General features: G+C 41.6%; 1 protein-coding gene across 5 annotated transcripts in view; it reads left to right on the top strand.

Annotated features, from left to right (window-relative positions):
- The window catches only part of SLC35G1 (solute carrier family 35 member G1), a 124,956-nt gene that overhangs the window by 50,660 nt on the left and 60,997 nt on the right, over positions 1 to 13,299 (top strand). For all 5 annotated transcript variants that reach the window (XR_014961603.1, XR_014961602.1, XM_085605999.1 and 2 more), the window contains exon 2: positions 8,943 to 9,120. Coding sequence is in view for 3 of the 5 variants with exons in the window: in XM_085605999.1 (XP_085462125.1) it covers positions 8,943 to 9,120 (178 nt within the window). In the remaining 2 variants the exon portion in view is untranslated. The remainder of the gene's footprint in view (positions 1 to 8,942; positions 9,121 to 13,299) is intronic.

Here is a 13,299-nt window from a genome sequence, read left to right as displayed (position 1 = left end):
TGATAATGTAGTCTGGCCCTGTGTGCAGGGTGTGATATCTTACTATTTTCTGCTCAATGTATGTACTGTGTTATTTTTGCATTATCATGGTTTGGGGATTTTTCTATTGTTTTACATCTATCCTTTCATTCCCTACACAGTCATGAATTCACAACCCCCTTTTAACTGGTGGTATTTAAAGGTGGTATTTTCTACTGTTTTTTAATGACCTCTCATACTTTTAATTAGGTGTTATTTACCACAAGTTATTTTTCATACGTAAATAGTGCAATCATTAATAGTGCGTTTAATAGCGCATGTTGACTACAGATATGCGGTATTTAGCACGTGCTAAATAACACATGCAGTTTTTAACTCATGATCAGACGATTCATTAAACTAATGAGCTATTGACCCCTGCATGTGGTAACTACTACTATGTCTAACTCATAATCAGGGACAAAGTCTCCTCCAGAAAATCTCCAGGAGAAACGTTAAAGGTCTATTGTGTTTCAGCAGACCTTGCAATGATCAGTGGGGTCAGTAATTTTGTTATCCGCCCTATCAGGAATTTCTGAGCACTAACAAAGAGGCCTTACAAGTTGATCTTTGACTATTGTGATTTTTTTACACAATTTTTTCATCATAGTAGCCAACCTGAGCACATGAGGGGTTAGTAATGTGACCTCATTTGCTTCCATAACAAGATGACACATTTTCTGTACAAGTAGGGGGTACTCATTTTCTGAAACAGTAGAGGTGGTTCTTTGTCCATGGTTTGGCTTTCTTTCTGGAAGTTGCAAGGCCCTTGCCGGTCCACACTTCCGCCTGGAGAGGTTACAGAACCTTGAGAATAACTTTCACCTTTGCTGGAGTCCAGTATTACTTGCAACACAACCAGTACCCTGCTTCCTGATCATAGATCTCTTGTTCAATCTTGGTGCTCTCAAGAATAGGCTAATGTAACTTTTTCTTGACTGGTGTCCCAAATACCCATTTCACCCTTCTGAAATCAATCCAAAGCAATTATCATATCTCACCTATGGTGGTTACTCTTTGCTGGCTGCCAATTAAAGCCAGGAACATATACAAGATGGCTTGTATCACTCACAAGGCACTACACACATCCACTCTTCGTTACCTAGAAGACAAACGCAAGCTACCTGAAGGCATCGGACCATGGCCAAATGCAGAATCTCTATTGTATGGACCTTTAAACTTTACAAAGGAAGTAGTTATTGCATAATCTTTCTCAGGAACTGTGACCAGTACATGGAACTCCTTGCCTCCGAACCTATGCACTACTACCTCACTGAGGATCTTTAAAACGGAGATGAAAACCCTTCGCCTTCAAAGACATATTTACTAAATGTCCCCTGGGTTAACCGCTCCAGTGGAAATTTGCCCTCCCATCTAAGGTCCCCTTAACTAAACTCTCCGTTGGAAATGTGCTCTCGCATCTAATACTTAGGTTAACTGCATTACCTCACTAGTTGATAACATGCTCACTGCTCCTACTTATTTATTTTTATTTTATTTTTATTTATAGAGTTTTATATAGCGCGGACTAGACCCGATGAGGGTATCAGAGCGCTTTACAAAAGTTGCATCATAAGAAAAGTTGCACGCTAGTCACATATAAATGAGTATCTAAGAAGAGATCGTATATGTTGTTAGTTCTTGTTGAAGGTCAGGATTGTATTAGTCATTCTCGTTTAGAGATCAGCACGGCTCTTGGTTGATGGGCAGTTTCTGGTTGGTATCAACTTGCCTCAGGGCTGGGATCAGGAGAGGGTTTTATTCATCAGAAGTAGTTTGACTGCATTTTCGAATGAGGTGGTGAAGGGGTTACTTATACTACCTACCTCCTCGAACAACTGTAATTCTATACCTTATAAAACAATTTGCTTTTCTGTGATCTTGCACTCTCTGCAACGAACAGCTGTAATTCTGTCCCCTCTGAAATTACCTGCTATTTTGATTCTTATGTAATGAACTAGGTTTTATTGTAAAGCGCTCTAGCATATTTAGGTAATGTCTGTGCTATATAAAAATGCATACATAAATAAATATATGGGTAAACAACTGCTCTCTCCCATATCCCTTGCAATTCCAAAGTGTCTGTTTGTTTGATTGGTTCCTTCTTCCATGACAAAACACACAAGTATATTTAGATTGACAATTCAGTGTCTAGAATATTGTATATGTGTAGTGTTGGTTATTTTGTGCTTTAAAATCTATCCCTGCTCCAAAAGGTGCTCCGGGGTAGTTAATTTTGTTATGCTCTAGGCTTTTACCATGAAACACCTCTGTGATTCACTCATACTCCGAATAAAAGCTTCTTACGCCCACCCAAAAACTTACGTCTGTTTCTGTATCTCTCATTAATGTTACGTCCTTTGGATTATTCATAGACGGCTACTAATTGTTGCTCAATTGAGTGCTTTAGAAAATCCACTACATACACACTCGATGCTGACGGAGAATATTGCCAACTGTTACTGACGTTTCTTTTCTCAAAATCAGGGAAAGTCCATCGTGTATCACTGGAGCATATCGGATGTGATCCTCCGGACGCAATCCATTTAGAAATTATTACCTACGTCAAAAAATTTACTTTCCTGTTTTGATTTATAGAACTTTGAGGCCTAATTGTTTGGAGAGGTTATATAATTGGTTGAGCCGTTAGTCCTTTCGAGGTGATTAATTCACTCATATTAATTATTTGATGGTTGCTTTCAAAAACTTGTCTTGTGTCCTGATGATGACCTTTGAGTGATAAGGTCAAAATGCGGATACAGTCACTGTATTATTGATCCTGTAATTTAGTGGACAGTTTGTTTACCATTCCTCTGCCACGGTGTCTGTTTGTATACACTGATTTTTTGTCTTCATATGTTGATTATGTGTAACCCCATGAGGACCATGTTATATGTTTGTACTATGTGTGATCTTTTTTGTGTTTTGCAATAAGTTATTTTAATACCACGAAGTTGCTTCGAAAAGTGCTTTGTCTGTGGGTACCTTCATTTGCACCCTAATTTTGTATGTGGTGAAACCTAAATCTTTGTAACAAAAATCTTCCCTGAATCACTGTAGCTAGCATATTGTTTAGTGCCGCAGGTTCCGGGTAATAGGGCTGCCCCTGTTGCAGACAACCACCTGGGTAGCAGTAGGACTTTATTGGCATTGTGAGCATCCCTCAGAAGGAGACAGAGCAGGCGGATGTCCTCAGCAGTTGTAGCCTATTCAAGTGACAGTTCGTACACAGATAACCCACAGCCAATGGAAATGTAGAAGTCAAACCTAGGCAGCAGCTGGTCTCAAAACAAGTTCTTTTCAGCCTGACAAGATATCCCAACAGGCTTCAGGAGGATTATAGTGATATTATACAAAATAAGAATGTAATTGGTACAAAATAGCTCCTAGTGAAATGGTACAGTGTCACATCAGATTCTGAGCAGCTAGTGGTCTAAGATATTTACTATCAGATCAGCACTGCTGATTGAAGTCAGCGGCCTACAGTGATAACCACCCTCATACTGTCCAAATTGGACTACTGCATCACCCTCCACATCAATGGCATAGGTCGGTTGCTATGGGCCCTAGTGCACGCAAAGTAACAGTGCCCCCTCACTATGGTGACATCTCAGTCTGTCAACTGCCCCCAAAACTCCTCAAGCTCCTTTGACAGAGTCCGTATCTGCCATATCAAAATTCACTACCATTCTCATACACCTACCATTGTATTTCCACTCTCTGCACTGCAGTTCTGTAAGCCAAAGTCAGAACTCTGAAAAGCTTTACGAAAACCAATAGGTTTGGCCCTTGTAAAGTTCATGCACACAAACACATAACATGCATAGAACTTAAACTCCCACAGCTGCCCTCACATAGGCACATCCCTCACGGTGCACTCACACAGGCATATGCCTCACTCTGCACCCACACAGGCACAACTTTCAACCTGTAAACCGCATACACCACTCACAAAAGACAATATTAATCCTGCATTCACACAGGCATACCCTTACAGTGCACTCACAAAACATAGTGGCTATCTTGCACTCATTCAAGCACACTGCTCACACACAGGTACACTACTCACCTGGTAGGAGGAGAGTATGGACAGATGGGGGTATAGCGCTTGAAGTAAGCTACACTGATGTCTGATTGTCCACTGATGTTATTTAATCTCCCATCAGTCACACTCGAATCAGCACTGCAGAATATGTGAGTTTGATCTTATTGAACAATTGCGGGGAAGTCTTGCCATTAAAAAAAAGTCCCAATTGCCTTCTAAAATCAAGCTGCTGGTTTTCTTTGCCATGCAAGCATAACCTAAAATAAAATAAGAAAGAAATATAGAAAAACAAAAGTAAAAAATATGCCAACTAAGGGCTACACGTATGAAGCATTTTTGCATTTGCAAATGTCCCGATTCTACAAATCAGGTCTTTTGCGACTGCAAAAATGCTTTTTGTGATGTGCAAAGCCCAATTTGCGATTCTATAATTTGTTATTGAATCGCACTTTGGGTTTTGCAATTGAGTATTTGGAAGGGGCGTGTTGAGGGCGTCCCTTCCTAATACCAAATTGAAACGGTGTGTACAAATGAAACCGGGTCGCAAAACATTTGCAATTTACCATCAATTGAAAGTTGGTGATAACCCATTCGTAAATGGCGAAGGGTTGAAAAAATATGTTTTAAGAGCAGGTAGTGTTCCATTTTTGTTTTGTAAACGCATGCTATTTTCCTTTAAGGAAAACGGGTGGGGCTTACACAAAATTATCACAGACCTGGTGATCTGCTGACTCCAGCAGGCCGCCATCCCTGTGATTGCTGCGAATCGTAGTGGTTCGCAAATTGCAACCTACCTCATTAATATTCATGAGGTAGGTGTATTTGTGACCCAATACGAATCACACATGGAGTTTCATACATTAGGAATAGCGATTTCCTAATTGAGATTCGCAAAAAATCACAATTAGGAAATTGCTATTCCTAACTTTCGTTCATTTAGCCTCAACAGTGGACGGTGTGTGCTTGGAGAACAAAATTAAAAAGTAAACCTTTGCACTGGTCTGCCATCTTGGAAAGGCAAAAAATTATACAGTATGCAGAATACTGTTGAACCTGACATCCTCAGCGTGGTTTCCCCCCAGATTTCCATTCTCCTGTTTTTGCTGACTTCATCTTTGCTGGCCTTAGGACTCTTCACAGTTTATCATGGTTAACTAGTGCTAAAGCGCTTGTGCTCTGCCACTAAAACATGGTAAAATTGGCTTACACCCAATTGGCACATTTAATTTTCAAGTCCCTAGTTAAGTGGTACCACATGAGTCCCAGGCCTGTAAATTAAATGCTACTAGTGGGCCTGCAGCCCTTATTGAGCCACCCACTTAGGTAGGCCCTTTAAACATGTCTCAGGCCTGTCATTGCAGCCTGTGTGTGTAGTTTAAACTGCAATTTTAAACTCACTAAATAAAACTTTGCCAGGCCTAAACCTTCTTTGTAATACCTATAAGTCACCCCTAGGGTAGGCCCTAAACAGCCCACAGGGCAGAGTGCAGTGTATTTAAAAAGATGTACTTTTAACTTTTACATGTCCTGGTTGTGAAAAACATTTAAATTCACTAATGCAAGGCGTGCCTCTTCCATAGGATAACATTGGGTTACCTTATTACATTTAATAAGTGCTAACTTTCAATAGGGAGCAGGTTAGGAATGTCACATTTTGTCTCTAAAGAATTGTAATTTAAAAGTCTCTTTAATGGTAAAATTGGATTTTAAGTCACAATTCTGGAAATGGCACATTTAGAAAATTGGCGTTTTCTTGTCCAAACGATTTGCTGCCTACATCCTGTATCCTGTGCCACATGACTCGGTGTAGCTGGCAGTTGGTCTTTGAGTAATGCTCCCAGGCAGTGAGATAAAGGAGGAATAGGTGTTGGCAGGATGGGTATCGCTGACTTGATAGAGCACAGGGACTGTCACCTACCACACTTGCATATGACATTATAAAGACTGTGCCCCATCACACTTACAAAAGGACTCACACTAGTCTATTGTGACCCCAGACACGCTGGTACCATGGGAGGGAGGAAGGAGATTCCAAGCACCTTTGGGGGTGCAAACTTCTAGCTACGTCTCCTACTTTTGCTCTGCTGCTCTGCTGCAAGAAGGACTGCTACTCTGCTGCCATGCTGCCTCAGTGAGAAGGGCTGGACGTGCATCTTGAACCCAGGACCACCAGAGTGACTCCAAGGGCTAGTTGGCTGGCCTCCTGATCAGAGCCTTTGACACAGAAAAGCCTCTATCTACCTTGAACCCTATACCTGTTCTCGGCCTACTGTGAGTCTTGTCCCCCAAGTGGTGGCACCCCTAGTCCTGGACCCTTGAACTAGGCCTGAAGGAGCTCTGCCAGTTCAGCTGTGGTATTGTGGGCAGAACTGACCAGGCTCAATACACAATATTGAAAAAATGGTTCTGTCGGGTTTCAAAGAGATTCAAAGAAAGCGCATTAGCATGTCACTAGAGTATCTCAGAATGCCTAGATAGAAATAATACTTTTGTAAACAATAAGGCACAAAACTCAGATTGCTGTATAGTGCGTACGTTTTATCCAAATGTTAGCATTCACATTTATTACACATACATTGAGGGCTGTCAGTAAGATAAACGATTTGTGAATAAGGTGATAGTGTGATTAGTGCTCAGTGTACAGTGCAATATATACAGGGTGGTGAAGGTATTTACATGTGGGTAATGGGCCGGATATAATAAATAAAGAACAATAGGGCTGTCGGAAGGTGATTCTTTCCTTGGGCAGCATCTTTGGATGATCCGGGCCTAGTGTGGTTGTCGACGTTTCGACCCTGTTATGCTCCCTTAGGTAGTCAAAAGCGGGTCTTCATCAGGACTGGAGTAGGGGCATTTGGCATCTACAAACCTTTTAGCAGTGGCAGATGGCACCGATCGTGGGTGGGGGAGCGTAGAGGGGGTTCAAAAAAAGAAAACAATCCTACCTGTTTACCGCGTCCCTCCTCGTCTCTCCTTCGTCGTCTCTTCATGCCGGAACAGGGACGCAGGAAGCACTCAGCTCCCAGGCTCCCCATAGCCAATCACAACGCTGCAATGTAGTTGTGATTGGTCTGAGCGTCGTGGTTCGGCGCTCAGCCAGGGACTGGGGGCCTGGGCATGTTCTCCATGCAGGCTGCAACGAGACGGCCGGTCAAGCATTCATGCGCACTTGGAGTGGGCAAACCAATCCTCCCCTGCCCTGCTCAGAGAGCAGAGCAACACTGCCCTGCCCACAGAGCTGCCGCAGAAGGGAAACATAAAATGATAATAACAACAAGTTATTATCATTTTATGTTTCCTTTATTTACACTGCTCAAAAGCAGTGAGGCGTGGCTCCTCCATGCTAGTGGAGGAGCCAGCACTGCCTTTTAGTTGTTCTCCATATTTAATGTGTCGGGAAGGGCGGTTGCTCCTTTAAATACCCTACTGATTAGCTCTGGAATGGAGTTCCTCCTTTGCTGCTCTATGCTTTTTAGTTTGCAAGTGGTTTATCCTTCTACTTTTTCTGATTTCAGAGGGTTCCAGCATAAATGTAATTTAATTTATATCATTCATACCTATTATATTTGTTAGAACATGGCTCACCTGGAACAAGCAGGGCTGTACAAAAAAAAAAAACTTTGTTCTTTTACTTGATATGCTTGCATCCTAACGTTAGTTTAATTTCCTGACCCCAATGTTTGCTACCATTCTCTATGTCTTTTGTGGTGGCAAGTGGGGGTTTGTGCAATGTTAGTGAAATTACTTCTTGTGCCATTTTTCAAGTGAAAACAGACATACATGTTTCTGGGAACTGGCTCTGAAGTCTCAGTGGGCTAATAGAGCTCTGTGTTTGACTTCATGTTCACAGGCTTAAACAACACTGGATCCACCCAGACGTTCATTCTTCAAAGGAAGATAAAATGAGAACCACTGAGATTGCTAACAATAAACATCATTGGCCGTATTATGGACGTGGCGCCTTGTACCTGTTTGCACCACAGCTCATCATTAAACAGATGCGCCAGGCTCAAACAGGGACAAAGCGCGCCATCACAAAGAATACGGTGCCTCCAGGGTAGCGGTAAACTTGTCCTGCCCTGGTAGCAGCGCATTCAGTGAAATACGGTGCAGCTGCTTCAAAGCCACTGTGTGTTTTTCTGTGCAGGAGCAACCCGCCTGCAATTTAAAGAAGGGAGAGAGACCTTACTGCAGGTGGGAGCTGTGAGTCAGTGCACCCACCTGCAGGGGGATGTCTTAGGGTCCATGGGACCCACTTTCCCCCCTCCAGAGGCTGCTTTTGGGAGGCACACTGACGGTGCACAAATGTTTGTAGTGCACTGTGAATATGCCTCATAAGGCCCTGTTTGCATATGCTCACCCATCTATAATACAGCGCCGGCATAGTAGCAAAGAGATCCCCCAATTGCATGGGGCCACATCCCCATGAAAATGAGGGAATACCCTCTCATAATAGCGCTGGGCTACATTTGTCCCAGTGCTAACAGTATTAAAGAAGGGGACCCACAAGTCTCTGCCCCTTATTTAACCCGTTCGATGTGCCTGTCGGCCAACGGCCGTCACGAGCACTACCTGCGTAGTGCTGAGCATGTCCGTTGGCCGACGCGGCCCCGCCCGCGCAAGAATTTACCTGCATCGCGGCGGATTTTACGCCGCGGTTAACGGGTTTACAACATTGTGACTTGAGAGCACACAAAGCAGATGCACATGATCTTTGCACTCCAGGGGCACAATGTATAATACTGCCCCTGTTATTCAGCTCTAAGAGACCACAGGAGAAAAAAATGAACATATTAATGTATTTAATTTCAATTTAAAAAAAGCAATGTAACTAAAAATACATTTTACTTAAACTAATATGACCTTCCTTTAATTTCAGATGCCGAGAAGAGGCCGTGCCCCGGGCTGGGCATTCTATTTACTTTACTTTCTACCCTTTTATTCTCATCTGGCGCTGTATTGGTAAAGAAGATTGAAAATGTCCACTCGGTGGAAATAAGTGCGATTCGCTGTGTCTTCCAAATGCTGTTCATCCTCCCTCTACTAACATATTACAAGTAAGTGTTGCTTCACCGAGTCTCGTCTTTATCCAGCATGTTCGAAGGAGCAATTTAATTAATTGAGGGTGGTTTCATGTAATATCACTTTGTCCTTGATACAGTCACGCACATGACCATGCAGAAAAGAAACAGAGTTCATGAGTCATTCAACAATCTAAAGCAAATACTACAAGCAAATGCTTTTCAAGCTTTGACCTTCGAGCTGTGCAGTGCTCTTCAGTATCTGCCAAGTCACATTCCATCTTGTTGATCATATCAAAAAATGGAACAATGTCCTCGCATGCCACTGAAACATGAAGCAGGGCCACTGATATCATTTTTCGCAAATTGTTTTCACTTACCATGTGGAGTGCTAGGGCCACGCCTGGAGTGGGTGATACTAACAGAAGCAGCCCATCATAACAGGTGAAGGGCCTCCATCCACCAACTCCCCACCCCACCCACTACCTTTTTTTCAAAGTATGATGAGTGTCTGTCAGGCTGAGGAAAAGGCCAGCCTGACAGACACTCACAATGTCAGGGCCAGGCATCCATGCGCTTTACATACGCTAATGCACAGGCACCTGATAGACTGAGCCAAGGTTGGACCGGCTGAAGATCTCGCAGCCCTGAGGGAAGTAACACAGCCCAGCAAAGCAGTGCAAGGATCTTACCGCTCATGATGAGGGATAGTGTCACCAATAGAGCCAGCCCTGGGCTCTTCAGGTTGGAGCCCTAGAGTGAAATAAACCGATTTCCTGATCCTGAGGTTGCACATCACACAGGAAACTACAAGGTACTGAACAGATTTACCCGCAAATAACCACAGCAATTCAAAAAAAGCAGGGTGTCAGGAATATTCTTCATTCACGTCAAGTTACATACACTTGTCAGCCAAGCCGGTTATAGTGACCATACATCTCATCAACTGAGAGCTAGGTGGATTTATACTCTGTGGATATAAATAAACTCCCAAGTAAACCTCTTGCCTTCCCTAGCGAGAAGGAAGAAAAACAAAGGAGGCAAAGCAGAGTTGTGTGTGCTGATGTGAGGCGTAAATCTCCTACATCACTTACAGGTCCAATAAGATCCAAGAAAGCCCACTCTTCCTCTGTAACAACGGTGGCCTATCCCGATATGTGTACAGTGACTTAGGGGGCCCTCGCGTCCATGAACAAAGAGGCAGAGTCCCATCTTTCTTGCCATCACCCACAAGTCAACATTTCAAATTACTAGTCTATATCCTCAAATATAGGGATTTTATCTCTCATTATCTCCTTGCACCCCAATCTCCTCTTGCCTCCTGAATGTCAATAAAAGTAACACACACTGCACTGTTGATGGAAGGAAACAGAAACGCTACCCTCTAAAGAATCCCTTATTGTGGGATAGGAATATCCTCACCCACTATTCGTGGCATGCTTCATCATCGAACTTATACTACACCCCCTGTGTTGCATTCATTAGTAGTAGAGCAAAACCAATTTTTTTTTTTTGGGGGAGGGTGGTTCAAAATGGGTATGGAGTGATCAATAGTTTATGGTGATACTATGGTTAAAACTGCCTTAGGGATACCCAATCTGTTCTGGTCCATTAACAATAGGTTCCACAGACAGGATTAAAAGACTTAATAAATGGTCACTGGGATTTATCACCCTACTTTCTCTGAAAAAAGGCAATTTGAACCATATATCACCATAAAAAGTTGATACGCCATACTTTTTGAACAAACCCCCACGCAAAAAATTGCTCCACCGGATGATGGCAACACAGACAGTGTTAGTAGCAGCCCGATGATGAACCATGCCACGAAAAGTGGGTGAAGGCATTCCTATGCCACAATAAGGGATTCCTTAGAGGGTAGCTTTTCTGTTTCATTTCATCAACCTGGAGGTGTGTGATATTGTAAACTGGGAGGATGGCTGCTGAACAATTATCTTTCACCTCCTTTTGTGTTAGTTGTCAATAAAACTAACCCCTCGCATAGACGCTATTAATATTGTTTCTACTTTTTTACATTGAAAACACTTTTCAACATATTGCTCCACAGACGAGATCTTTAATACTCTCCAGTCTGGGCATTAGTGAAAGGATGATCTGGTGTTCCTTTGACTTTAGTGGCTCTACTTATTCGGACTACTTAAATTATGATACTCCTATTCTCTCTACCCCTTCCGAGTCAGAGCCTATACAGATGTAGTACTGACCCTATCAGACAATATATTTTACATTTGTAGAAAATGATCTACTTATTGACGTTTTTGATCCATTTGCTACAGAAAAATATTTATCTGGTTTAATCCATCCTCATTTAGACGTTCAGTCAGTGTACTGCTATTCAAAACATTCCAAACATCCAAGCTACTTATACTGATCTTAAAATAACATGTATATAAATTTAAATTTATGATTTTTTTCTTTTTTAGATTTCTTATAGATCATAAATTAAGGGAGGACATCCAAATATTCCAAAATTCTACCACAGATTGTTTTCAAATGTATCGATTGAGCTTGCAATTCTGACATAGCTTTGCTGTAGTCCCTTTGTTCTTAACATTTTTTGGATCGAATGTGAAATTGTGTATCTGGGAGGTTCTTTAAATTTCTTGGCAATTAAAGAGTGAGCTACCAGCGTCGCTTTGAAAACTGTATACCAAGCTTGTTTTAGAATATTATTTTCTGCAGGTATGTACTCTAACAAAGTAATCTGTGTTTTTCCTGGGTATGTACCCTACCGCCTTAGAGCTATGGCTGTAGATGAATAATCCAAAAAATTTTATAGCCAGGGTCATATTATATGTGACCAGTTCCCTATACTCTCATTCCGACATCTTGGGCATTCTTCTGAGATTGATTGCCTATATTTATGCATCTTTTCTGGTGTCAAGTATAAGGGACAGTTCACAAAGAATTGCATTCACCTGAAATTATCCCCCTTTAAAACCTAGAAAATGTAATCAAAAATTTCTGACCATGATGCCTCAGTGAGTGTTAGCCCAAAATTCATACTCCCCATATCTGCTACGTTTTGTTCCTGTTGTGGTTTGCTCACAATAATATAGCATGTTATTTTCCAGTCCCTCGATAAATCCTGTTTATGCAAATAGTCTTTGCACTATGTCTTCTGCATTTCATGTATCTTACTAATCATCAAAAGGAATTGTTTCATTTGGAGCTATGAATATAACTATTTGCCAACATCTGTCCCTGCCCTGTTCTTTACATATTCCAGTGAACAGTTTGATCTAATAAAATAAATTATTTGGCCGGCTGCATATACATTTTTCCCATCTCCTCAGGATGGTTTTCTCTGATGAAAACCCAAATTTGTACATTACATTATCTTAGTCTTTTCTGCATGTTTTACCAGTCTTTTTCTTGATTTACATTATGCTATTCATCCCTTCTGGATGTCACACAGACTCTTCTACCTATCTAATTTTGGGCTTCATATTTGCTTTAGAAACACTGAAAGGACAAGACTTATTTATTCTACCATTATCAATATTAATTGCTATCGAATAACTAATTACCAGGAATGAAGCATCTTATAATGTGTTGTACAGTAGCTTGTCAAAGTAGCCTCTCAAAGAAGGTAAAGCCAAGTTCCCATATTTTAGGCTATTTGGAAACTTGGTCATACTTAGACTCGGTATCTGCTACCAACAAATATTATTGTTGATCATCAATTGTTTTTAAGAAGTATCTAGCTTGAGGGTACATGGTGTCACTGAGAAGTCAAAACCAACCAGTGAGAAGATGGACATCTTCACTAACGCAATCTGTACTATAAAAAATATTACAACTTTCAATGATTCCACTAATCTGCAGACTTAGTGCTGCATCATTCTTGCTGACAGGCAATTTACAACCTGCACCACAGTATCTAATTATACAGTGCTGAAGCTGTAGGTGGAAAAATTGTCATCAGCAGGGTGGAAGGAGAGACAGGGCACATAGGGCATGTGGAACAAGCACCGACACAGAGTATGAGTTGGTGTTTGCCCCATGCTAAAATATCTGCAAATAGAGTCTGGCAGCTTTGTAAAGTAATTATTGGGAAGTATTATTGTATAGGTCTTCTAAGGCCTCCGTAATCCAAACTCCCAGCTATTGTTTATGATATCATAGAAGTATGAAACTTGAAAGGAACTCTTTTATTATATATGCCCTCCAAATCTGTGAATTTGGCTATTT

This window comes from Triturus cristatus, chromosome 1_2 (genome assembly GCF_964204655.1).
Source record: "Triturus cristatus chromosome 1_2, aTriCri1.1, whole genome shotgun sequence".
Taxonomy (NCBI): domain Eukaryota; kingdom Metazoa; phylum Chordata; class Amphibia; order Caudata; family Salamandridae; genus Triturus; species Triturus cristatus.
Note: the sequence above shows the minus strand (reverse complement) of the source record. Positions and strands in the feature narration are given on the sequence as shown.